A 27,756-nucleotide genomic window follows, 5' to 3' on the forward strand; every position below is an offset into this window, starting at 1 on the left:
GCTGTGCACCACCATGCCCGGCTAATTTGTAGAGACAGAGGCCTCTGTATGTTACCCAGGCTGGTCTCGAACTCCTGGCCTCAAGCAATCCTCTCACCTCAGTCTCCCAAAGTGCTAGGATTACTGACATGAGCCACTGCACCTGGCCAAAGGTAAGTTTTAAAAGGGTAAAGTTTAGGCCAGGTGCAGTGGCTCACACCTGTAATCCCAGCACTTTGGGAGGCCGAGGCAGGTAGATCACAAGGTCAGGTGGTGGAGACCAGCCTGACTCACATGGTGAAATCCTGTCTCTACTAAAAATACAAAAATTAGCCCGGCGCAGTGGCATGCACCTGTAGTCCCAGCTACTAGGGACACTGAGGCAGGAGAATCACTTGAAACTGGGAGGCAAAGGTTGCAGTGAGCCAAAATTGCACAACTGCACTCTAGCCTGGGTAACAGAGTGAGACTCCATCTCAAAAAAAAAAAAAAAAAAAAGGCACAGTGGCTCACGCCTGTAATCCCAGCACTTGGGAAGCCAAGGCAGGAGGACCACAAGGTCAGGAGATCGAGACCATCCTGGCTAACATGGTGAAAACCCATCTCTACTAAAAAATACAAAAAATTAGCTGGGCGTGGTGGCGGGCTCCTGCAGTCCCAGCTACTCAGGAAGCTAAGGCAGTCGAGAATGGTGTGAACCCGGGAGGTGGAGCTTGCAGTGAGCCAAGATTGCGCCACTGCACTCCAGCCTGGACGACAGAGCAAAACTCCGTCTCAAAAAAAAAAAAAAAGGTAAAGTTTATAGTATTATATGAAGCCAACAGCACTAAAAATATAAACTTCATAAGCCTTCCTTAAAAAGACAAGAAACAGGCCGGGCGCGGTGGCTCAAGCCTGTAATCCCAGCACTTTGGGAGGCCGAGACGGGCGGATCACGAGGTCAGGAGTTCGAGACCATCCTGGCTAACACGGTGAAACCCCGTCTCTACTAAAAAATACAAAAAGCTAGCCGGGCGAGGTGGCTGGCGCCTGTAGTCCCAGCTACTCGGGAGGCTGAGGCAGGAGAATGGCGTAAACCCGGGAGGCGGAGCTTGCAGTGAGCTGAGATCTGGCCACTGCACTCCAGCCCGAGGGACAGAGCGAGACTCCGTCTCAAAAAACAAACAAACAAACAAACAAACAAAAAACAACAACAAAAAAAGACAAGAAACATAACTGATGTTATCATGAAATAATTCGTCTTACCAGAACTCCCACCAAAAAAAGAGTACTTACCACTTCAATTTCCAGTAAGTTATTCTTATTTTCAAGTGTTCTCACGCGACTAGTAGCTTCATGCAAAGCACTATCTAATTGGCCACATCTAAAAACCATAAATTTAGTTTCAATTAGAAGATAAAATTATTACCTTTAAAAGTATTACATAAATCTAACCAATTATCTAATATATAACATAAGACAAATTCTCCAGTGTTAGCTAAGACTCAGGATGCCATTTTAGTAGAATATATCCAATGAATCTAATAATATAGTATGTAGAGAAAAGACTAAAATTGGCCAGGCACTGTGGCTCACACCTGTAATACCAACACTTTGGGAGGCTGAGGCAGACAGATCACTTGAGGCCAGGAGTTCGAGATCAGCCTGGCCAACATGCTGAATCCCCATCTCTACTAAAAATACAAAACTTAGCTGGGCATTGTGGCATGTGCCTGTAGTCCCAGCTACTCAGGAGGCTGAGGTGGGAGGGTGGCTTGAACCTGGGAGGCTGAGGTTGCAGTGGGCTGAGATCACGCCACTGCACTCCAGCCTGAGTGACAGAGTGAGAACCTGTCTCAAAAAAAAGCCTAAAATTAATTTTTAAAATATAAAAAAAAAGATGTACATAAAATAGCTTGGTCTTAGTTATGAAAAAAAATCTGTATCTACACATATGCATTATGATTTCTGGAAAAATGCAAAAAATTAAATTTGGGATTTTGGGACTAGAGGTTGGGGTAGGGAGAATTACTTTTTTTTTTTTTTTTTTTTTTTTTTTTGAGGCAGAGTCTCACTCTGTCGACCGGGATGGAGTACTGTGGCCGGATCTCAGCTCACTGCAAGCTCCGCCTCCCGGGTTCACGCCATTCTCCTGCCTCAGCCTCCCAAGTAGCTGGGACTACAGGCACCCGCCACCTCGCCCGGCTAGTTTTTGTATTTTTTAGTAGAGACGGGGTTTCACCGTGTTAGCCAGGATGGTCTCGATCTCCTGACCTCGTGATCCGCCCGTCTCGGCCTCCCAAAGTGCTGGGATTACAGGCTTGAGCCACCGCGCCCGGCCGAATTACTTTTTTTTTTTATTTTTTGGAGACAGGATCTCACTCTGTAACCCAGGCTCAAGAACAGTGGTGCAATCACGGTTCACTACAGCCTCAACCTTCTGGGCTCAAGCAAGTCTCCTGCCTCAACCTCCTGAATATGCACCACCACATATAGCTAACTTGATTTTTTGTAGAGATGGGATCTCACTTTGTTGCCCAGGCTGGTCTCAAACTCCTGGACTCAAGCGATCGTAATTTACTTTTCATATTAGGTCCTTCTGTACTATTTCAAATTTAGCATGAATATAACTATTCCTATAATTAACTTCCTTTGTAAAGTTAATTATCACAGACCCTCAAAATAACAAGATACATAGAATTCAGTTACCATTGTGACTCAGTGTTTAACATAGTATGAATAATAAAAGCTTTATTTAGTACTGACTATACACCAGGTCTTTAAGCAGGTTCCATTTATCCTCACAATTCTGTCCATTAAGATTATCATTGGTCCCAGCTTGGTGTGGTGGCTCAGGCCTGTAATCCCAGCACTTTGGGAGGCCGGGGTGGGTGGATCACGAGGTCAGGAGATCGAGACCATCCTGGCTAACACGGTGAAACCCTGTCTCTACTAAAATACAAAAAATTAGCTGGGCGTGGTGGCGGGCGCCTGTAGTCCCAGCTACTCGGGAGGCTGAGGCAGGAGAATGACGTGAACCTGGGAGGCGGAGCTTGCAGTGAGCCGAGATCGCACCACTGCACTCCAGCCTGGGCAACAGAGAGAGATTCCGTCTCAAAAAAAAAAAGAAAGAAAGAAAAAACAGATTATCGGCCGGGCGCGGTGGCTAACGCCTGTAATCCCAGCACTTTGGGAGGCCGAGACGGGCAGATCACGAGGTCAGGAGATTGAGACCATCCTGGCTAACACGGTGAAACCCCGTCTCTACTAAAAAAATGCAAAAACTGGCCAGGTGCGGTGGCGGGCGCCTGTAGTCCCAGCTACACGGGAGGCTGAGGCAGGAGAATGGCGTAAACCCGGGAGGCGGAGCTTGCAGTGAGTAGAGATCGCGCCACTGTACTCCGGCCTGGGCGACAGAGCCAGACTCCGTCTCAAAAAAAAAAAAAAAAAAAAAAAAAAAAACAGATTATCATTGGCCCCATTTTACAGTTGAGAAAACAGTTCCTCACTGAAAGTCACACAGGTTGTAAGCAGTCACACTGGGAACATAAGCTGGGCACTCGGAGTTCATGCTCCTAACCGCTGTGCATTAATGCGGCTCAGACACAAAATACTGATAAGACTATTCTTCAAAAAAAAAAAATCACTCAAATAGTTAAGTGTGTTAATTGTATTTGACTTTTTTCAGTACTATGGATTCTAATGTGCCAGGGGATCACTGTCCCAAGTTCCAAATCCGTAACATAGTAATCTGATATCACAGCTGGCTAATGGCTACACTTGTAACACCACGGGAATTCTCCAATTTGCAATTTTAAGTTTGAAAAACAATCAGTGTATATGCTGATAACAATGGTTTTTATCTTGGGGGAATCATTTCTCCAGTTCTAAATGACTGCCATTTATTTTGTTTCTACTGTCCTCTGTAACACAGCTTTTTTTTTTAACCATAAGCCAGATCAAATCTTTTTTGGGAAGAGGAGAAAATAATGTACTGCTATACATTTCACACAGTGATTACATCTACTCCAGTAACCAAGCCTGCCACTGTTAACTGCTATAACACAGCCATTTACTTAAAACCCTGGCTTCCAATTTGTTCCACCTATATTTGCTCGTTGCTCTACATGCTCAAACACCTTCTAGTCATAAAAATGTTTTAACTGGTTATAATTTACTCTAGGTACCTTCTTTAGGACTCTGTGTTTAACCTTCAAAAGTTCACTGGTGGGCTTCTTTCATACTTGTTTTCCTACAGGAAGTAACTGCAGTCATCTTTGCCTTTTTTTTTTTTTTTGAAACTGAGTCTCACTCTGTCACCCAGGCTGGAGTGCAGTGACACAATCTCGGCTCACTGCAACCTCCGCCTCCCGGGTTAAGCGATTCTCCTGCCTCAGTCTCCTGAGTATCTGGGATTACAGGTGAGCACCACCACATCCAGCTACTTTTTGTATATTCAGTAGAGACAGGGTTTCAATATGTTGTCTAGGCTGGTCTTGAACTCCTGACCTCAAGTGATCTGCCTGCCTCAGCCTCCCAAAGTGCTGGGATTACAGGTGTGAGCCACCACACTCAGCCTCATCTTTGCCTTCTAAACAAAAACAATAACAAAAAACCCAACTTCCATAACCTGCTATCTACTGTTTTTGTCCTAAAAAACCTAAACCTGTCTCTTTTCTCTTGGTTTGGCTCTTTTTCAAATTACTTTTCCCTACCATCGTACCCCCACACCACCAAATGCAAAATGAAAGCTACAGAAACATTCAAGAATAAGACAGCCATGTTAACTACCAGCAACCAAAACTACTTACAGTATAAAGGCTAGTTTTCCCATAACTTTGAAAGCTAAACTGTTAACCAGATGGAAGATTTTAGTTCCCTCCTAAGCTCTTTGAAGTGAGCTTTGTCTTTTCTCCTTAAAGAACTCCTTGCTATCAGCTAGACCTGCATCAATTTTCAATCTATTTAAGTCCTGTTTATTTATTTAGAGACAGGCTGTCGCTCTGTCACCCAGGCTGGAGTGCAGTGGCACAACCTCAGTTCACCGCAGCCTCGACCTCCTGAGCTCAAGCAATCCTCTCACCTCAGCCTCCTCAGTAAATGGGACCACAGGTACACGCCACCATGCCCAGCTAATGTTTTAATTTTTTGTAGAAACGGGGTTCCATTATGCTGCCCAGGTTGGTCTTGAACTCCTGAGCTCAAGACATCTGCCTGCCTCTGCCTCCCAAAGTGCTGGGTTACAGACATGAGCCACCATGCCTGACCAAGTCCCATTTAACTGTAAAGTATGTTGCAAGGACTCTATTACTAATACTAGTGAAAGCATCAAATTTTCTAAGTGATTCTAATATAAGTGTGAAGCTATCCTGAATATAAGGTCATTCTCCCCTGTATTTCTTTGTGGGTTTTTTTGGAATGGGAACTACAGTATTTTAATGGGCCTATTAAAAAGGTTGAGAATTGCCACAGGACATAAGCCATAGACTTATTAGGAAGTCCATAGTACTGCTCCTCCCATCAATGACATTACTCTGCATATACAAAATTCACTAAACTGTTTCAGTATTTTGCCCATGTGAAACAAATGGCTCCATGTCAGTTATTAGTATATTATAAAAGGGGGGTTCATAGCTTCAAAAATACTTAGGCAAACATGACTGTTAACATTTCAAATCCAAAGTATATGTTTTCAATGTGTTTTCTCACATTATACTTCTGTGAAAATAACACATCCAAGGTGGAGAAAACTTCACAGCTAAACTATAAATTTTACCTGTCCATAAGAATTTGATTGGTTATCTTCCAATCTTCAACTGCAGAGATTTCTTTTGCCTCCAGCTTCTGTTTCAAACTATTTATTTCTGATTCATAATAAGCTCGAAGATCCGCGATGTGTCGAGCATGCTTTTCCTTCAGGTTCTGCCTAATCCTTATTCATTGAGAATAAAAAATACATATTAGGAAAGCTACCCTCAGTCTCCATCCACAAGAGAAACTAAGAACACAATGATTCTCATGGGCAAAAATATAGCATATTTCCTTTGCTACAAAATATATAGATTAATACACAAAAAGTTGACAATCGAGTGAAAGTTTTTATATGCTCCATCTTAAAAATGCTAAATCTCTAAGAATTTATGCAATACTGAAGTTCAATAAAGATCATTTTCAATCAGACATCACAGAAAATCTATTAACATTACAAGCCATTCACTGAAATACATACTTAGACAATATCACAGGATCTTCCAAGGAAGTCAATGAAATGCATTCTGGGACACTGTTGGCTGTACCTGGAAGCTGGGACTGACTGACTGAGGCCGAAGCGACCATGACAGTGTTTTCTTCATCTACAGTGTTGACCGAGATATCATTACTAGTAATGGTATATACTGACGGAAACGTGGAACTGGTCCTACTTTCGTTTTGGAATGTCTGATTTTTCCAAGAGTCCACTGGAGAAGCTTTTGTGTGTGAGGGATATTTTGGAAATCCAGGTAACTGAGAAGTGACATTACTTGCTTGTGAAAATGAGTCTATGTCAGAGGGACTAGACATACTAGGCTCTAGAACAGAGTCCGGGGAAAAGGATATTCTGTCATCAAGGGCATTCGGAAGGCCATGCGGTTGAATCCCTGAAATCTGCTGCTTTGGCTTCATGTGTAACGTAGGATCTAGAGTCAGGACCTAAAAACAAGACAACAAGGAAGTCTTACTCTCAGAACTCAGCTTTGTTTTGCTTGTTTTCAAGTGAGTAGGTTTTAGATCTCCTAGGGAAAATGAAGCTTGAGGTAAAAGTTAGAGTCAGGAAGCATTGTTCATGTTCACTCGGCAGAATGTGGACAACTTTACCTCTGGTGGATGATTTGGGTTGGAAGCAGAAGTGAGATTCCTCTCAGGTAACTGCTTGTTTTCCCTTTGTTTTTTATAATAAATATCCTTCAGTGACGGTAGCTTCATCTCATTACTACTATTAGACTTAAAGATACGAAACAAAATTAAATGGTGTTATCAATAATGAAACAAATTAATGATATCAAAATAAGCACCATAAAAAGATTTTTGAAAGACTTTAAGCAAATTGAAAATGGAGACGGTCAGATTTGTAATACAAGCTTGGAAGTCATCATCCAGTATGATGAGTCTACCTCAGAATGGAAAGATGTTTGGATCTCCTAACTATTTAAGACACTAAGGGGATAATGTGAATGTTAATTATTTAGCAGCTTATGAATACTTCCAAATAATGAAATTCTTAGTAGTTCTCCCACTCAAAATAAGAACCAATTTTTTGGGTTTCTTTGACACAGGGTCTCACCCTGTTGCCCGGGCTGGAGTGCAGTGGTGTGATCACGGTTCACTGCAGCCTCAATTTTGCAGGCTAAGGTGATCTTCCTGCCTCAGCCTCCTAAGTTGCTAGGACTACACAAGTGCGCTACCACATCCAGCTAATTTTTGTATTTTTTTTTTTTTGTAGAGACAGGGTCTTGCCATGTTGCCCAGGCTAGTCTCAAACTCCTGAGCTCAAGCAATCCTCCCACCTTAGCTTCCCAAAGTGCTGGAATTACAGGAATGAGCCACCACGCTTAGCCAATAACCAAGTTTTGAGGTAAGAAAATACTTTATAGGCTGGGCACGGTGGCTCATGCCTGTAATCCCAGCACTTCAGAAGGCCAGGGTGGGCGATCACTTGAGGTGATCAGCCTAGCCAACATGGAGAAACCCCATTTCTACTAAAAATACAAAATTAGCCAGGCAAGGTGGTGCATGACTGTAATCCCAGCTACAACGGAGGCTGAGGCAGGAGAATCGCTTGAACCTGGAAGGTGGAGGGTACGGTGAGCCGAGATCACGCCATTGCACTCCAGCCTGGGCAACAAGAGCGAAACTCAGTCTCAAAAAAAAAGAAGGCCAAGTGTGGTGGCTCATGCCTGTAATCCCAGCACTTTGGGAGGCTGAGGTGGGCAGATCACAAGGTGAAGAGATCGAGATCATCCTGGCTAACACGGTGAAACCCCATCTCTACTAAAAATACAAAACGTTAGCTGGGCGTGGTGGTGAGTGCCTGTAGTCCCAGCTACTTGGGAGGCTGAGGCAGGAGAGTGGCGTGAACCTGGGAGGCGGAGCTTGCAGTGAGCCAAGATCGCGCCACTGCACTCCATCCAGCCTGGGCGACAGAGTGAGACTCCGTCTCAAAAAAAAAAAAAAAAAAAGGAAAAAAAGAAAAGAAAATACTTCATAATGAATAACAGAAGGATGAGAAAACTTTTGGCCAAATTAATTTCATATGCCTGAAGTAAAATGCACCAAGAGGTGGAGTTCCTTATCTATGTAGTTACAAGCATGTTTGTTTAAAGAGTTGGCCAACCAAAACTAGGTGTCACAAAGTGACGCAATGAAAATAAGTACCCCCCATCACTTCCCAGCCTTTTGGCTAAGATCAAGTGAAAATAAGTCCCTTTATTCATCAGTAAAATAAGAAGATATGACCCTAGGCTAGACACGGTGGCTCATGCCTGTAATCCCAGCACTTTGGGAGGCTGAGGCAGGCAGATCGCCTGAGGTTGGGAGTTCGAGACCAGTCTGGCTGATATGGTGAAACTCTGTCTCTACTAAAAATACAAAAAATAGTTTGGAGTGGTGGCACAGGCCTGTAATCCCAGTGACACAGGAGACTGAAATGGGACGATCACTTGAACCCAGGAGGCAGAGGTTGCAGTGAACCAGGATCATGCCACTGCACTCCTTCACTCTAGCCTGGACAACAGACCAAGACGCTGTCTCAAAAAACAGAAGATAGGACCCTAATTTCGAAAAACTGAAATCAGCGCTTCACACACTAAAACTGTTGCAGAGAGGTCTAGGCTCTAAACATTAAAACTTTGGGCTTAAATTATTTCAAGGTGGGACATATTATAGGGTGTGAGAGGAGAACCAATTAACCTTGGGCCTCAAATTTAAACTGTGAACATTGTCGCAAATGAGATTACAGATTCAACAATAGATACACTGAAAACACTGAAGGAACATTAATCATGTAGCTTTAAATGTATGTCCCATTTCTAGACCCTATATAGGCTGCAGAGCACCACTAATATATATTTTTAAAACCTTGTAACTACCTTGTGAGTGTGTGCATTGAAGGCATTAATTTGTTACATCTAAACCTTTAAAATATACTGTGGTGGCTCACGCCTGTAATTCCAGCACTTTGGGAGGCCAAGGTGGGTGGATCACTTGAGGTCAGAAGTTTGACACCAGCCTGGCCAATATGGTGAAACCCCATCTCTACTAAAAACACAAAAATTAGCCGGGCGTGGCAGCACGTGCCTGTAATCCCATCTACTTGGGAGGTTGAAGCAAGAGAATCGCTTGAACCCAGGAGGCAGAGGATGCAGTGAGCCGAGATCACACCACTGCATTCCAGCCTATGAAACAGAGAGATTCTGCCTCAAAAAAGTACCACAATTCCCATAATCCTGCTGTAGAATTCATTCCTTACATGCCAACAACCTAAAGAAGCCTTTTCAAGACCTGAAGCCTGTGAAAAGTGGATTACTCTGGCTATGGCCACAGCCTAGTGGCCTGGGGGAATAGTTGGGGTTATTCTATTCAAAGCTCATGGGAATAGAAAAGTACTACTTTTCACCACTTTTATGTTCTTGTCACGTTAACATCTCTAAAGTAGGGATGACTTTTGTAATTAATGGCATCTTATAATTGCTTTGGGCCAAGTTGTGGTTGTGATAGGCTGTCATTCCCTGCTTATGAGCTCAAAATTGGCCAAATAGGTATCAGCAGCTTGGAAGACAAACCGACACACTACAATGAAGCTCCTGAGGACCAATATTTAAGAGAAGGGGGAATCAGACATGTTTAGCAACATATTCCACATGGGAGTCCAAAGCAGGCTAGTTCTACATGCTACTAAGCCAGGTAAAAAGCAGAAAGGCCTTTCCATTCTTTTTACAGAAATGCAGAATAGGCCGGGCGCGGTGACTCAAGCCTGTAGTCCCAGCACTTTGGGAGGCCGAGACGAGCGGATCACCAGGTCAGGAGATCGAGACCGTCCTGGCTAACACGGTGAAACCCCATCTCTACTAAAAATACAAAAAACTAGCCGGGTGAGGTGGCAGGCGCCTGTAGTCCCAGCTACTCAGGAGGCTGAGGAAGGAGAATGGCGTAAACCCGGGAGGCGGAGCTTGCAGTGAGCTGAGATCTGGCCATTGCACTCCAGACTGGGCGACAGAGCGAGACTCGGTCTCAAAAAAAAAAAAAAGAAATGCAGAATCACTGATGCTCTTGTCCCAGCACTTTGGAGGCTGAGGCAGGAGGACTGCTTGAGTCCAGGAGTTCAAGAGACCAGCCTGGACAACATAGAGAGACTTTGCCTCTACTAAAGAAAAAAAAAAAAATGAGCCAGGTGTGGTTACACATGACTGTAGTATCAGCTACACAGGAGACTGAGGCAAGAGGATCGCCTGAGCCCAGGAGGTTGAGTCTGCAGTGATTTATGATCAAGCTGCTATACTCCAGCCTGGGCAACAGAGTGAGACCGTGAAGAAAGAGAGAGAGAAACAGAAGAGAAGAGATAACCCTCTGAGAAGGAAAGAATTTTAGCCACTTTTATTTCACTTATGTCTTCCTTTTTAAAGTATGCATAAGAGTTATATAATAAGCCAGGCACAGTGGCTCACACCTGTAATCCCGGCACTTTGGGAGGCTGAGGCAGGTGAGTCACAAGGTCAGGAGATCGAGACCATGCTGGCCAACATGATGGAACCTTGTCTCTACTAAAAACAGAAAAAAAATAGCTGGGCATGGCAGTAGCGTCCCAGCTACTTAGGAGGCTAAGGCAGGAGAATCGCTTGAACCCAGGAGGTGGAGGCTGCAGTGAGCCGAGATCACACCACTGCACTCCAGCCTGGCGACAGAGCAAGACTCCGTCTCAAAAAAAAAATTAATACATTAAAAAAATAAAAAATAAAATATATAAAATAAAAAATTAAAATAAAATAATAAAATAAATAGAATAAAGCAAATAGACTTGTCAGCACGGGAATCACTTCAGCCTAGGAGTTTGAGACCAGCCTAGGCAACACAGCAAAAATCTCATCTCTATGGAAAAAAAAAACAAAAAGTTACTGATACATAACAAAATCTATGTTTAAGTCTAAAGACTCTTTCCATAAGAACAAAATATAAATTCTAAAGCGGTAAAAAAAAAAAAAAAAAAAAAAAAAGCATTGTATCAGTCTAATTTATAAATGTTTCTTGGTAGAACATGAAATGGGAAACATTGAAGTTAACAATACTATACAGTCAACAAAATGCAGGTTCCCCTTACTGATGTTCAAGATCAAGTTAACACTGTGAATGAACCCTGCAACTGCAAAGCCTACTAAGCCTGCCTTGCCCCCTACAATATTACCTCCCTCGTACTTCATTTCTCTGTTGACCTGTCTTTTTGTTCCTTTCATGCAGTATAGAACTGTCCTTTCAGACAGTTTCTGTCATTGAGACTCTGATGCTTACAAGTACATTGCCCCGTCTGTCTGTACATGTCATACATTTTTATGTCTCTTGGTTAGTTTAATAGTATTTCTCCTTTTCCCCGGCTACTCCTTCATTACCTGATCAAAATACAGGAGGCTGGGTGCAGTAGCTCACACCTGTAATCCCAGCACTTTGGGATGCCAAGGCGGGCAGATCACCTGAGGTCAGGAGTTTTGAGAGCAGCCTGGCCAACCTGGTGAAACCCCATCTCTACACAAATACAAAACTCAGCTGGGCATAATGACAGGTGCCTGGAATCCCAGCTACTCAGGAGGTTGAGGCAGGAGAATCGCTTGAACCTGGGAGGCAGGGGTTGCAGTGAGCAGAGATCACACCACTACACTCCAGCCTGGGCGACAGAGCAAGACTCCATCTCAAAGAAAAAACACAAAGGTGAAATATGTACATATGAAATTTTTAATTCCACTTTTTTCTGTTGTTGTTTTTGCTGAGACGGAGTCTTGCTCTGTCACCCAGGCTAGAGTGCAGTGGCACCACCTTGGCTCACTGCAATCTCCACCTCCTAGGTTCAAGTGATTCTCCTGCCTCAGCCACCTGAGTAGCTGGGTTTACAAGTACATGCCACCACGCCCAGCTAATTTTTGTATTTTTAGTAGAGATGAGGTTTCACCATGTTGACCAGGCTGGTCTTGACCTCCCAACCTCAGGTGATCCGCCCGCCTTGGCTTATGAAAGTGCTGGGATTACAGGCTTCAGTCATGGCACCCAGCCTTCAATTCCACTTTCAAGAGGCACTGCTAAGATTACATAAGGAAAAAATGACAGACTAAATTTGAAAACAAGTGAGTATGATTCTAAAGCACATACTTTTTCTAGTATTTTAGAAGTTGAAAAATAAAATTTATACTTGAGTACCTGGCAACAATTATAAAACACAAACACACACAATTTTTTCTTTCTTTGAGATGGAGTTTTACTCTCGTTGTCCAACCTGGGGTGCAATGGCACAATCTCAGTTCACTACAACCTCCGCCTCCCAGGTTCAAGTGATTCTCCTGCCTCAGCCTCCCAAGTAGCTGGGATTAACAGGCGCGCGCCAGCACATCTGGCTAATTTTTTTGTATTTTTAGTACAAACAGGGTTTCACCACGTTAGCCAGGCTGGTCTTGAACTCCTGACCTCAGATGATCCACCCACCTCAACCTCCCAAAGTGCTGGGATTAAGGCGTGAGCCACAGTGCCCAGCCCACAGGTTTTTAAATTACCTGGTTTGGTGACACATCTGTGGAAGACAATGATACAAATGTCTTCTCTAAAGTTTCAGGCAAAGAGTGGTGTGTATCCTTTTCCTCTAGTTTCCAGTAAGTCAATCCTGATGTGCACAAATACACAGAATAGAAAAGAGTGAGGAAAAAACAAAAATGCTTTCTAGAATAACATTTCTATCTAAAGGAAATTAAATATGGGAAGAAACTAATTTTGAGTTAAAGTAATTTGAATTTTGATGGAAAAAAAGTTATCTAAATTCTGTATTATGTAAGAGTCCTAACTGGATGCGAATGTTTAAAACTGAAATATAAAAAGTCAAGATGAGTTGGTACAATTTAAAATATATATTTTTGGCCAGGCGCAGTAGCTCACACCTGTAATCCCAGCACTTTGGGAAGCTGAGGCAGGAGGATTACCTAACGTCAGGAGTTTGAGACCAGCCTGGCCAACATGGTGAAACCCCATCTCTACTAAAAATCCAAAAATCAGCCAGGTGTGGTGGCACACACTGTAATCCCAGCTACTTGGGAGGCTGAGGCATGACAATCGCTTGAACCCAGGAGATAGAGGTTGTAATGAGCTGAGAAAGTGCCACTGTACTCCAGCCTGAGTGATAGAGTGAGACCCTGTCTCAAAAAAAATTAAAATAATAATAAAATATATTTTTTTATTTTTTATTTGAGAAAGGGTCTCACTCTGTCACCCAGGTTGGAGTGCAGTGGTGCCATCTCAGTCTACTGTGGTCTCTTTTTTCGAGACAGAGTCTCGATCTGTTGCCCAAGATGGAATGGAGTGATCTCGGCTTATTGCAACTTCTGCCTCCCGAGTTCAAGCGATTCTCCTGCCTCAGCCTCCTGAGCAGTTGGAATTACAGGTGTGCTGCGCCACCACAACCAGCTAATTTTTGGGTTGTTTTTTCTTTCTCTTTTTCTTTCTTTTTTTTTTTTTTGAGACAGTCTCCCTCTGTTGCCCAGGCTGGAGTACAATGGTGCGAACTCGGCTCACTGTAACCTCCGCCTCCCAGGTTCAAGTGATTCTCCTGCCTCAACCTCCTGAGTAGCTGAGGTTACAGGCATGTACCACCACACCCAGCTAATTTTTGTATTTTTAGCAGAGACAAGGTTTTGCCATTTTGGCCAGACTGGTCTTAAACTCCTGACTCAAGTGATCTGCCCACCTAGGCCTCCCAAAGTGCTGGGATAACAGGTGTGAGCCACCGTGCCCAGATTAATTTTTGTATTTTTAGTAGAGATGGGGCTTCACCATGTTGGCCAGGCTGGTCTTGAACGCCTGATCTCAACTGATTCTCCCACCTCGGCCTCCCAAAGTGCTGGGATTATAGCCACGGGCCACTGTGCCCAGTCCAGCTCACTGGAGTCTCAACCTTCCAGGTTCAAGACATCCTCCTGCCTTAGCCCCACAAGAAGCTTAGCCCCACACACCACCAAGCCCTGCTAAATTTTTTTTGTACTTTTATTAGAGACAGGATTTTGCCATGTTACCCAGGCTGGTCTCGAACTCCAGAGCTCAAGCAATCCACCCTCCTTGGCCTCCCAAAGTGCTAGGATTATAGTTGTGAGCTACCAGGTCCAACCTTAAAATATATTTTAAAATAGACAATTTCTTTCTTTCTTTCTTTCTTTTTTTTGAGACAGGGCCTCGATCTGTCTCCCAGGCTGGAGTACAGTGGTGCAATCAAAGCTCACTACAGCCCCGACCTCCCAAGCTCAAACCATCATTCCCTTCAGCCTCCCAAGTAGCTGGGACTATAAGCTCACACCACCACACCCAGCTAATTTTTGTATTTTGTGTACAGACGAAGTTTTGCTATGTTGCCCAGGCTGGTCTCAACCTCTTGGGGTCAAGTGATCTGCCCACCTTGGCTTCCCAAAGTGCTGGGATCACAGGTGTGAGCCACCATGCCCAGCTGACAATTTCTTTGCGAGTAGTATAGACATATAGAATCAATGTAAATAACTCAGTAATTCAAATGTTTATTGAGCACCTATAGTGCCAGGCTGGGGAGGCAGGAGGAGTGAGACAAGAAAAGTAAGTAAATCATGCAGTATATAGATGGTAAGCACTCTGATGAGATTTTAAAACAGGATAAAGGGGATATGTAGTGGGGGGTGGGGTAGGCAGGCACTAGTTTTGAATTAGGTGAACAGGGTTGGCTACTGAGAGGATAATTAAGAGGGCATCAGCCATTTTAGCCATGTATCAGGGAGCTCCCTCATATGGGGGGAAGAACATTTCAAGTATGGAAAACAGCCAATGCAAAAGTCCTAAAACATATCTGGGACATTTGAGCAGACAGTCTCCCTTCTCATCAAAGAAACAGACAGAGCACAGCCGGGAGCAGTGGCTCATGCCTGTAATCCCAGCACTCTGGGAGGCTGAGGCAGGCAGATCGTCTGAGGTCAGGAGTTCAAGACCAGCCTGACCAACATGGACAAACTCCGTCTCTACTAAAAATACAAAATTAACTGGGCGTGGTGGTGCATGCCTGTAATCCCAGCTACTTGGGAGGCTAAAGGCTGAGGCAGGAGAATTACTTGAACCCGGGAGGCGGAGGTTGCAGTGAGCCGGGATCACACCATCGCACTCCAGCCCAGGCAACAAGAGCAAAACTCCGTCTCAAAAAAAAAAAAAAAAGAAAGAAAGAAAGAAAGGGACAGAGTACAATCACCAAACTACAATGGTTCGACTCATTTTTTTTTTTTTTTTACTTTATCATGTCACAAAAGCAATATGCAGTCAGTAGAAACCATACTTTGAGTACCCGTATGACCATTCTGTTTTCACTCTCAGTATTCAATAAAGTTTAGGAAATAGTCAATACTTTATTATAAAATACTTTGTGTTAGAAAACTTTGCCCAACTGTAGGCTAATGTAAGTGTTCTGAGCACATTTAATGTACACTAGGCTAAGCTATGATGTTTAATAAGCTAGCTGTACTAAATGCATTTTCAATTTTTTTTTTTCTTTGAGACGAGGTCTTGGTGTTGCCCAGGCTGGAGTGCAGTGATGTGATCATGGCTCACTGCAGCCTTGACCTCCCAGACCCAAGCAATCTTCCCATCTCAGCTTTCCAAGTAGCTAGCACTACAGGTGCATCACTACCCCTGGCTAATGTTTTAACTCTTTTGTAGAGATGGGGTCTCAACTTGTTGCTCAAGCTGGTGTCAAACTCATGGCCTCAAGCAATCCTCACACCTTGGCCTCTCAAAGTGCTGGGATTACAGGCATGAGCCACTGTGCCCAGCCCATTTTCAACTTATGATATTTTCAATTTATGGTGAGTTTATCAGGACATAACCCCACTGTAATTTGAGGAACAACTCAGTATAAAGTGAGGTCAAAGAGGTAACAGGGCTAGGTTGTTAGGCCCTGTGGGCCCCTGTAAGGACTCTGAACAACAGGGTTTGGAGCAGAGGAGTCACATGATGTGACGTAACTTTTCAGAGGATCACTTTGTCTACTATGTTGAGAACAGACTGAAGCGTGCAAAAGTGGAAGTGGAGAGGCTGGTTAAGAAGACAGCAGCAACCCAGGTGATAGATGAGAGGCCACTCTTAGGCTGGAAGCCGTGGAGGTGGTGAGAAGTGGTGGGATTCTAGAAAGTTTTGTAAGGCAAAGCTAATTCATCCTGATGAATTGGACGTGGGATATGGGAGGAAAAAAAAGTATGTATATAAAGCAATTAAGATTGGAATAAGCTCACCATGGAGTGTAAAGGATGGCTCAGAGGGTTTGAATTTAATTCATTTTGAACTACCCAAAAAAGGTTAATAATTTTTATAGCTGTTCAAAATAACTGCAAAAGTACTTCTTCATTCTCTTTACAGCTCTTGTAACATAAATTAAGACAAGAAAGGTGGCTGGGTGTGGTGGCTGAAGTCTGTAATCCCAGCACTTTGAGAAACTGAGGCAGGTGGATTGCTTACACCCAGGAGTTCACAACCAGCTGAGTTTCAACCAACTGGGCGAAACCCTGTCTCTACAAAAAAATACAAAACGTAGCTGGGCATGGTGGTGCCGCCAGTTGTCCCAGCTATTCTTGGAAAGCTGAGGTGGGAGGATCACTTGAGCCCAGGAGGTTGAGGCTGCAGTGAGCTGTGATCACACCACTGCACCCCAGCCTGGGCAACACAGTGAGACCCTGTCTCAAAAAACAAAACAAACAAAGGTAAGGCTGCTACCAGAGAACACCACAACACATAACATATTTACAAAACTATACTACTATACAGTATCATCCTATAAGGAGAAATGTAGGCAAGTTGTTTTCTAAAAATAATGCTCTAAAAAACTAAGTACCTTCCTCTGAGTGTAGCTTAGATTAAAAACATAAAAATTTAAGTATCATACCTGTTCCTGAATCAGACATCCAAGCATTTGGAGTTTCATCTGGTTTACTGAGGTAAAAAGTACGAGGATGTGTAGCAGCAGCAAAATCAGACTACAAGAAAGAAAACTATTGGTTGACAGCTAAAAGTCATTAGGCACCATCTGTGACCCAAGGAACAAGAGCCAGGCATCAAACCAGGTGTTGAGAAACCTTCAGAGGGTTCACAAAGAAGAAAGCCTAGGCCAGGTGCGGTAGTTCACACCTGCAATCCTAGTACTTTGGGAGGCTGAGGCAGGTGGATCACGAGGTCAAAAGTTCGAAACCAGCCTGGTCAAGATGATGAAACCCCCGTCTCTAATAAAAATACAAAAATTGCCGGGCGCGGTGGCTCAAGCCTGTAATCCCAGCACTTTGGGAGGCCGAGACGGGCGGATCACGAGGTCAGGAGATCGAGACCATCCTGGCTAACATGGTGAAACCCCGTCTCTACTAAAAAATACAAAAAACTGGCCGGGCGCGGTGGCTCAAGCCTGTAATCCCAGCACTTTGGGAGGCCGAGACGGGCGGATCACAAGGTCAGGAGATCGAGACCATCCTGGCTAACACTGTGAAACCCCGTCTCTACTAAAAATACAAAAAACTAGCCGGGCGAGGTGGCAGGCGCCTGTAGTCCCAGCTACACAGGAGGCTGAGGCAGGAGAATGGCATAAACCCAGGAGGCGGAGCTTGCAGTGAGCCGAGATCCGGCCACTGCACTCCAGGCTGGGCGACAGAGCGAGACTCCATCTCAACAAAACAAAACAAAACAAAACAAAAATTAGCTGGGCACAGCAGCGGGTGCCTATAAGCCCAGCTACTCTGGAGGCTGAGGCACGAGAATCACTTGAACCTGGGAGGCAGAGGTCACAGTGAGCCAAGATCGCGCCACTGCACTCTAGCCTGGGCAACAGAGCAAGACTCTGTCACAAAAAAAGAAAAAAGCCTGGTTTCCCCATGGTTACAAGAATGCTAACCAATAGGAATTCACTGTCAAATATTTTTTTTTTTGCCTGTGTAATTTACAAAAGTTTATTTCGGTTCTCTATGAAGCTGGAAGGAGAAAAATGGGGGCAGGTATTATTTCGTGAGTTCAGACCTAAAATGTATTTATAATTTGTCATTTACTTCCAAAACAAATTTGAGGTGCCTAGAATTAAAGTCATTTAGTATAAAAATTAATTTAAAAGCTCTAACAATTTATTTTTATCATTATAATTACAATAAATCAGATTAACTCTAAAAATCATAAATCAATAATATGAGCCTTAAGTAGTAGACTACTTCCTATATACAAACAATTGGTTACTAGTCTCTGCTTACTTATCAATTCTAGTAAAAATTCTGAGCAAATCAATCCTCACAACATCTCTGACACTGTCACAAGAAATGTTTCCAGTGATATGTGATGAGAATATTCCTATTGGAATTTATCTTATCAGGTCCCTCATCAAACTTTTAATTCCTGTAAAGAGTATGTAACCATCCATGAACCCACTGCCAAAGTAAAATCACACTGAGATAACACTACCTACCAAGAAGGGGGATTAACACATCAGTCTTATAAGGCACCACTTATTTTATTTCTCATCAAGGAAGAAATTCCACCTGTTTCAATTTGTCTCACTACTTGAGACCAACAGAAGGCCGGGTGCGGTGGCTCATGTCTGTAATCCCAACACTTTGGGAGGCTGAGGCAGGCAGATCACAAGGTCAGCAGATCGAGACCATCCTGGCTAACACGGTGAAACCCCGTCCCCACTAAAAATACAAACAATTAGCCAGTCGTGGTGGTGGATGCCTGTAGTCCCAGCTACTTGGGAGGCTGAGGCAGGAGAATGGCATAAACCCGGGAGGTGGAACTTGTCAAGATTGCCCCACTGTACTCCAGCCTGGGCGACAGAGCAAGACTCTGTCAAAAAAAAAAAAAAAAAAAAAAAACATCGAGAAGGTGATTGGAAAAGTAAAAGTCCAAGTCAAACAATCCCAAGCAAAATATTTTGTCCTCGTCTGGATTCTGAGATGCAAATTCAGTGCACTCGGCTGCCGCACACACACAGTGGGCTGGCAGGGGCTTACCTTACAGAGCCGCCTGCTGTACTCTTCTGGGGAAACAAGGCATCCACTGAAGAAAACAGGCCCAGCTTTTAATTAAAAGTAAAAGTAGGGTGCAATGAAAAGCCCTTCTAAAAATAAACCCTCTTAGCCCAAGAAGCCGGCCTAAGCTTAGCACAAGGACCTTAATGAGTTTTAGTGACCATATTAGCCCATCTGAAAAACCACCACCGAAGCCCCTCGGCCTGTGAAATGGGAAAGTCGAGTCTGTCCAAGACAAAGGACCAAGGAAACAAAGAGCAACTCAAGTCCTGGAAAACCCTTCTGCTAAACAACATGCAATTTCAAAATTACTTCAAAGGTGCTATTTACCCAAAATAAACTACCATTGTATAAAAAGAAAATTGGATAAGAGAATCCGGTTAACAAGCATTCTCTGCTTTAGACTGAAACTGAAACTAAAGAGAGAAGAAAAATAACTAAATAAAGAGGAAAGTTCTAACTTTTTTTTTTTTTTTGAGACAGAGTCTCGCTCTGTCGCCCAGGTTGGAGTGCAGTGGCGCGATCTCGGCTCACTGCAAGCCCCACCTCCTGGTTTCACACCATTCTCCTGCCTCAGCCTCCCGAGCAGCTGGGATTACAGGCGCCCACCACACGCCCAGCTAAGTTTTTGTATTTTTAGTAGAGACAGGGTTTCACCATGTTAGCCAGGATGGTCTCGATCTCCTGATCTCATGATCCACCCGCCTCAGCCTCCCAAAGTGCTGGGATTACAGGCATGAGCCACTGCACCCGGCCAGTTCTAACTTTTGTGAATCCAGAATCACGTAAGAAGTGCATTTCGGGGGGCGGGGGCGTCTCTGATTCAACAACCACCATGAGCTCAAAATCATTTAGCGTTCAGAAATATCAAAGAAACTTGATTTCTCCTAGTAATTTAATACTGAATATTTCAATTACCCAAAAAAAGGAAAACTAAAACTTGTCCAGGAGCTGAGCAAAGAAAGACTCAGAGGGAATCACTGCCTCCACTTTCTGCCCTATGATCGCAAGAGGTAGAAGATGTTAGCAGAAGAGCATTTCAAAGGCAGGGCCAGACCATGGGCAGCTGGTCTGATTCTCCACTGAATAGAGAAGGAAAATTAGGCAGTGGCCTAATTAACCAGCGGCTCCTAGACTCTACCGCACATCAGCATCACCTGATTAAAGTCCCAAAACACAGGTTAGCACCTAGGCTTGGAAGCCAGGAGAAGCAGAGTTTTAAATCTCCTCAGGTGAGCCTAATGTGCAGCAAAGGCAGAACCATGGGGCTACATGGCATATACTGAGCTACAATCACAAAGGACAGCGAGAACATCGGGGAACCCACTGACTACATAACCACAAGGCCAAAGTTTATCAGAAGCAGAAGTCTGCACAAGAAGACCTGTAATCTTAGCAAAAACAGAAGAAAAGAAACTACTGTGTATGAAAACATTCTCCCTTTATACCAATCTATCCCAACGAGAAAAAGCAATTTTTACCCATCTCCAAATGTTTTTCTGCTGTCATACCAAACAAGGATACACCATCATTGATGGCACAGAGAGTCAACAGAATAGAACTACCAACACAGTTCTAAACTAAAGGGCTTTTCTAAAATAGACCTACCAATTCACTACTAAATTACTTTTCTAAAACAGAACACAGTGCTAAATGGCTTTTCTAAAATAGAACTAACTGGTAGCTCACGCCTGTAATCCCAGCATTTGGGAGGCCGAGGCGGGTGGGTCACCTGAGATCAGGAGTTCTAGACCAGCCTGGCCAACATGGTGAAACCCCGTCTTTACTAAAAATACAAAAAAATCAGTCAGGGGCCGGGCGCAGTGGCTCACGCCTGTAATCCCAGCACTATGGGAGGCCGAGGCGGGAGAATCACAAGGTCAGGAGATCGAGACCACGGTGAAATCCCGTCTCTACTAAATATACAAAAAATTAGCCAGGCGCGGTGGTGGGCACCTATAGTCCCAGCTACGTGGGAGGCTGAGGCAGGAGAATGGCATGAACCCGGGAGGCGGAGCTTGCACTGAGCCGAGATCACGCCACTGCACTCCAGCCTGGGACAGAGTGAGACTCCGTCTCAAAAAAAAAAAAAAAAAAAAAATTAGTTGAGCATGGTGGCACATGCCTGTAATCCCAGCAACTCGGGAGGCTGAGGCAGGAGAATGGCGTGAACCTGGGAGGCAGAGCTTGCAGTGAGCCGAGATTGCGCCACTGCACTCCAGCCTGGGGGACAGAGCAAGACTCTGTCTCAAAAAATAATAATAATAAAAATTTAAAAATTAAAATTAAAAAAAGAAAGTTTATTTTAAACAGTTAAATGGGCCGGGCGGGGTGGCTCAAGCCTGTAATCCCAGCACTTTGGGAGGCCGAGACGGGCAGATCACGAGGTCAGGAGATCGAGACCATCCTGGCTAACACGGTGAAACCCCATCTCTACTAAAAAATACAAAAAACTAGCCGGGCGAGGTGGCAGGCGCCTGTAGTCCCAGCTACTCGGGAGGCTGAGGCAGGAGAATGGCGTGAACCCGGGAGGCGGAGCTTGCAGTGAGCTGAGATCCGGCCACTGCACTCCAGCCTGAGCGACAGAGCAAGACTCCGTCTCAAAAAAAAAAAAAACAAAAAAACAATTAAAGGGGTTACTCTCTGGCTAAATGTAAACATTTGCAGTACAAAGAGAAATAGGACCTTTGCAAATGATTCATTTTCATAATATTTTATCCTTTATTAGCCTTGATTTCCATCTACTAAAGAAGAAACACTTACAGCGAATCATTATTTCTAATCCTCTGAAACACCAAAAGAAAGATACATAAACGGGCTGGGTGTGATGGCTCATGCCTGTAATCCCTGCACTTTGGGAGGCCAAGGTGGGTGGATCACCTGAGGTCAGGAGTTCGAGACCAGCCTGGCCAACATGGTGAAACCCCGTCTCTACTAAAAATACAAAACTTGGCCAGGCATGGTGGCACACGCCTGTAATCCCAGGTACTCAGGGAGATGAGACAGGAGAATCGCTTCAACCGGGGAGGCGGAAGTTGCAGTGAGCTGAGATCACACCATTGCACTCTAGCCTAGGCCACAAGAGTGAAACTCCATCTCAAAAAAAAAAAATGTATAAATGAACAAATTAACAATATAAAAGAAAGGGCATGAGAATTTTGTTCATGAGCGTGTACTAAACCCACACAATCATCAGTACTGGAGCCCGCAGGGAAAGTGATTTTTCACCTACTTTCTCAATTGGTGTCTTCTTGTTTTGCGCATTTCCTTGTTGAGATCTTGAACCTCCATCTTCTACATGTGCTCTCTTTGGTTGGTTCTGTTTCAGTTTTTGTGCCCATGATGTTATAGCATTACTATTTAAGAAGAGAAAACCAAAATTACTTTTTTTTGGTTTTGAGACAGAGTCTTGCTGTGTCACCCAGGCTGGAGTACAGTGGCGCAATCTCAGCTCACTGCAACCTCCATCTCCTAGGTTCAAGCAATTCTTGTGCCTCAGTCTCCTGAGTAGGTAGGAATACAGACGCACCACCACACCCAGCTAATTTTTGTATTTTTCTAGAGTTGGGGTTTCACCATGTTGGCCAGACTGGTCTCAAACTCCTGACCTCTCTTCAGTCTCCCAAAGTACTGGGATGACAGGCATGAGCCACCACACTGGGTTCCAAAATTACTTCTTTAGATATTGTACTTCATATATAAAGCTAACCACCAGTTGTTTTCAGTTGTTTTTCTTTTTTTTTTTAATAGAGGCCCTCCCTAACACCCAGGTTAGAATGCAGTGGCAATCGTGCAATCACAGCTCACTGCAGCCTGACCCTTCCTCAGCTCAGGTGATCCTCCCACCTCAGCCTCCCGAGTAGCTGGGACCACAGGTGGGCACCACCACATCCAGCTAATTTTTGTATTTTTTGTTTTGTAGAGACAGGGTCTTGCCATGTTGCCCAGGCTGATCTCGAACTCCTGGGCTCAAGTGATCCACACGTCTCAGTCTCCTAAAGTGCTGGGATTACAAGTGTGAGCCACTGTGCCCAGCCAGTTGTTTTTTCTAATAGTGGTAAGATAATGAATTTTTATTAATTCACCTACATCACTTTTTCAATTTCTTATTATCAAAGGCAAAGTAAACAAAAAGACTAACAGTGATTGGCTGGGCGCAGTGGCCCACGCCTGTAATCCCAGCACTTTGGGAGGCCGAGGCGGGTGGATCACAAGGTCAGGAGATCGAGAACATTCTGGCTAACACGGTGAAACCCCGTCTCTACTAAAAGGTACTCAGGAGGCTGAGGCAGGAGAATGGCATGAACCCGGGAGGCAGAGCTTGCAGTGAACCGAGATCACACCACTGTACTCCAGCCTGGGCAACAGAGTGAGACTCCGTCTCAAAAAAAAAAAAAAAAAGACTAACAGTGACTAATAATACACAAAGTCGGCCAGGCGTGGTGGCTCAAGCCTGTAATCCCAGCACTTTGGGAGGCCAAGACGGGCGGATCACGAGGTCAGGAGATCGAGACCATCCTGCCATCCTGGCTAACACGGTAAAACCCCGTCTCTACCAAAAAATACAAAAAACTAGCCGGGCGTGGTGGCGGGCGCCTGTAGTCCCACCTACTTGGGAGGCTGAGGCAGGAGAATGGCGTAAATTCGGGAGGCGGAGCTTGCAGTGAGCTGAGATCCGGCCACTGCACTCCAGCCTGGGTGACAGAGCGAGACTCCGTCTCAAAAAAAAAAAAAAAAAGAAAAAAAAATAATAATAATACACAAAATCTGTAGCCATAGACTAGAACTAAAACCACTACATTTGCCTTTCCAAGTGCTAAATGTATCTCTACAATGAAAGTGTATTTGTTGGCATAAACCAATCATTATACTTGAACATACATAAGATTTGTGTTGCTTTAGATGACACAATTCAGGGATATGAAACTAAAAATTTGGGATAAATTATGAAATTTTTAAGGATTGTTTTACAAACATTCAGCCAGTTTACCAAAAAGCCTCCTTTGTCATGAAATATCACTAAATTTATAAAAATTCTTTTTATACATAACAAACATTCAGGTCGGGCAGTGGTTCACGCCTATAATCCCAGCACTTCGGGAGGCCTAGGTGGGCAGATCACTTGAGGTCAGGAGTCTGAGAACAGCCTGGCCAACACGGCAAAACCCAGTCTCTACTAAAAATACAAAAATTAGCTGGACATGGTGGTACATGCCTGTAGTCCCAGCTACTCAGGAGGCTGAGGCAGGAGAATCATACGAACCCGGGAGGTAGAGGTTGCAGTGAGCTACAATTGTACCACTGCACTCCAGCCTGAGTGACAGAGTGAGACTCTGTCTTAAAAAATAAATAAATAAAAACAAAACAAAAGAAACAAACAAAAACATTCAGCAGGATACAGACTAGAAAAAGGAAAATAAAAAACATAAAATCGGGGCCAGGCGCAGTGGCTTACACCGTAATCCCAGCACTTTGGGAGGCCGAGGTGGGCAGATCACCTGAGGTCAGGAGACAGACCAGCCTGCCCAGCATAGTGGAACTATGTCTCTACTAAAAATACAAAAACTAGCCAGGTGTGGTGGCCCGCACCTGCAGTCCCAGCTACTCAGGAGGCTTAAGGCAGGAGTATCACTTGAACCAGGGAGGCAGAGGTTGCAGTGAGCTGAGATTGCGCCACTACACTCCAGCCTGCAAGACAGAGAAAGACTCCATCTCAAAAACAAAAACAAAAAACATAAAATTGGGTAACCCCGTATATAATTTTCAGTTTCAGCTAGACATGATAACACAGCATGCACTCATAGTCCTAGCTACTCAGGAGGATCACTTGAGCCCAGGAATTCTAGGCTGCAGTGAGCTATAATCGCACCACTGCACACGAGCTTGGGCAACAAAGCAAGACCCCCACCTTTAAAAAAAAAAAATTATTCAAATTACATGAACATGTATGAAAAACTTCCACTATTGATACAGTCCTGTCTGCTAAAAATATCTTTTCTATTTTCTGGCAAAGTTTCAGACCTTAAGAGTTTAGCAGTCTTACAACATTAGAGATGGGAAGAAAGTCAGTATCATTAGAATATAGTGTGGTGTGATTTGTTTATTTCAATTTTCTACAGGCAACAAACTGATAAATGTTCAAATACATCCCATTCTATTATAGTCCATTAAAAGAAACTTTATTTACTAGATTCTAAATGTAATAAACTCCCTTCGAACGATGGAAATTCTACTTACCTATTTGTTTTCCCACTGTATACTTCAGAAACCTTATTTTCACCAAGAAAATTATGTTCAAATTCACCAGGAAAAATGGATACATCTTCCTTTAAAGACGCACAGCACTCTTCAGGAGTCTGTATATAAAAACTCTCATTTTTCACGCCATCTACAAGTGAATCGGCCGGCACCGCAGGTGCTACATACTGTCCTTTGGGAACATCTATGTGCTCCATGAACTCCCTAGGGTCTTTAGATTTGTACGGATTTAAATCTGAGATACAAAAGGTGCCATATCCACTGCTTATTGAGCTACTATCCACATTGCAGTCTGGTTGTGACGTGGACATTTCTTGCTGTATTTCAGGTTCTGTGGATTCAGGATAATGGATAACAGATTCATTTCTCTCACTGCTTTCAGAAAAAAAACCCATTTGACTTTCCGAAGATACTTGTTTGTTTGAAGAATTTCCTTCACAGGAAGCACTACTAGTCTGTAATTTGACTAAATTTTTTATCTCCTCCTGTATATGCTGGAAATACAAAGTTACAGATTTGGGTAAGAAAGTATATTAAACATCATATTTTTATGACTGCTACAAGAATATCATGTTTCAAAATATGATGAAATATTATTCTAAAAAAATGTGATGCTTTATCTTTAGTTTATAAACAAAACTAAGGCTGGTGCCCAGGCACAGTGGCTCATGCCTGTAATCCCAACACTTTGGGAGGGCGAGGTGGGCAGATCACAAGGTCAGGAGCTCAAGACCAGCCTAGCCAACATGGTGAAACCCTGACTCTACTAAAAATTAGCCAGACATGGTGGTGCGCATCTGTAATTCCAGCTACTCAGGAGGCTGAGGCAGGAGAATTTCTTGAACCCCGGAGGTGGAGGTTGCAGTCAACTAAAATCGTGTCACTGCACGCCAGCCTGGGTGACAGAGTAAGACCTTGTCTCAAAAAACAAAAATTGATACAACATATTGTTTTTTCTTACAAATATAAAAAAGGACGCTGGGCGTGGTGGCTCATGCCTGTAATCCCAGCACTTTGGGAGGCCGAGGCGGGCAGATCACGAGGTCAGGAGGTCAAGATCAGCCTGGCCAACATGATGAAACCCTCTCTCTACTAAAAATACAAAAATTAGCCAGTTATGGTGGCACACACCTGTATTCTCAGCTACTCAGGAGGCTGGGGCAAGAGAATTGCTTGAACCTGGGAGGTGGAGGTTGCAGTGAGCCAAGACCGTGCCATTGCACTCCAGCCTGGGCAACAGAGTGAGACTTCATCTCAAAAAAAATAAATAAAAATAAAATTTAAAAAGTGCCAGGCAGGAGGCCAAGGCGGGTGGATCACCTGAGGTCAGGAGTTCGAGAGCAGCCTGGCGAACATGGCAAAACCCCATCTCTACTAAAAATACCAAAATTAGCCAGGCGTGTTGGCGGGTGCCTGTAATCTCACCTACTTGGGACACTCAGGCAGGAGAATGGCTTGAACTCATGAGGCAGAGGTTATAGTGAGCTGAGATCACGCCACTGCACTCCAACCTAGGCGACAAGAGTGAGACTCCATTTCTATATGTGTTGTGTATGTATATGCATATGTATATAAAAAAAGAATCAATGTAAATGACAACTTACTTGAATTTGGTTGTGGAACTGCTCCTGCTGGGCAACTATCTGTTCTTGGCATTGTTTTTCCACCAAATTGAATAGCTGTAACCACCTGGTCTATTAAATTATAAAATATGTTAGTTAAAAATAATTTTTTGACTTAACATTTCACAGAACAATTCCTCCAGTGTAAAATAGCCCTTTTTAGGTCATGATCCATCCCGAATCCCAAGAGCCATCAGCAATCTCATAGCTGGAGTATGCCAGCACGTCACACGAAGGGAGCAGGGAGTTCTACAGAAGGCTACATTCAGCCTCAAGGCTGGGAGACTTTCAGCCACAGACCATATGCAGCAATACACAACAGCAGGAAGTGGCTATGAAAACTACCTGCCTGCATAAAGCCTTTCAGCATCTTTCCACTCCTAAGCTCTCCTTAGACGGCTCTGCACTGTCTGGCTCCTACGCACCTCCCCACTTCACCCCAGCCCTCTGTCCCCTGCTGGCTGCGCACCTGCCTCCCGGGCATCCTGTTCTTGAGCATGCCACAATTGTCTCCCACCTCACAGCTGAGCACCTGCTGTGCCCGCCACCTGGCAAGCTCTTGCTCAGCTCTCACCATGGCTACTGTCTTCCCACCCTGACTGCTGTCTTCCCACCCTGCAATTTCAGCCTAATTGTCATCTTCT

The 27,756-nt window shown here is 44.0% G+C and overlaps 1 protein-coding gene across 12 annotated transcripts in view; it reads right to left on the bottom strand.

Moving 5' to 3' along the window:
* MPHOSPH9 (M-phase phosphoprotein 9) overlaps positions 1-27,756 on the bottom strand; it is a 79,592-nt gene that overhangs the window by 41,409 nt on the left and 10,427 nt on the right. For 10 of the 12 annotated variants that reach the window (XM_023205818.3, XM_023205807.3, XM_023205815.2 and 7 more), the window contains 9 exons: positions 27,095-27,184; positions 25,470-25,984; positions 22,465-22,588; positions 17,120-17,210; positions 12,744-12,850; positions 6,814-6,939; positions 6,188-6,648; positions 5,735-5,890; positions 1,255-1,342 (listed from right to left, as the gene is read on the bottom strand). In XM_023205818.3, coding sequence (XP_023061586.1) covers positions 1,255-1,342; positions 5,735-5,890; positions 6,188-6,648; positions 6,814-6,939; positions 12,744-12,850; positions 17,120-17,210; positions 22,465-22,588; positions 25,470-25,885 — 1,569 coding nt within the window. In that variant the 5' untranslated portion in view covers positions 25,886-25,984; positions 27,095-27,184. Of the gene's footprint in view, positions 1-1,254; positions 1,343-5,734; positions 5,891-6,187; positions 6,649-6,813; positions 6,940-12,743; positions 12,851-17,119; positions 17,211-22,464; positions 22,589-25,469; positions 25,985-26,919; positions 26,941-27,094; positions 27,185-27,756 lie in introns of those variants that run through there. The other 2 variants (XM_023205831.3, XM_023205811.3) reach the window with 2 other exon arrangements.

The sequence above is a fragment of the Piliocolobus tephrosceles genome, chromosome 10, assembly GCF_002776525.5.
Source record: "Piliocolobus tephrosceles isolate RC106 chromosome 10, ASM277652v3, whole genome shotgun sequence".
Classification (NCBI taxonomy): domain Eukaryota; kingdom Metazoa; phylum Chordata; class Mammalia; order Primates; family Cercopithecidae; genus Piliocolobus; species Piliocolobus tephrosceles.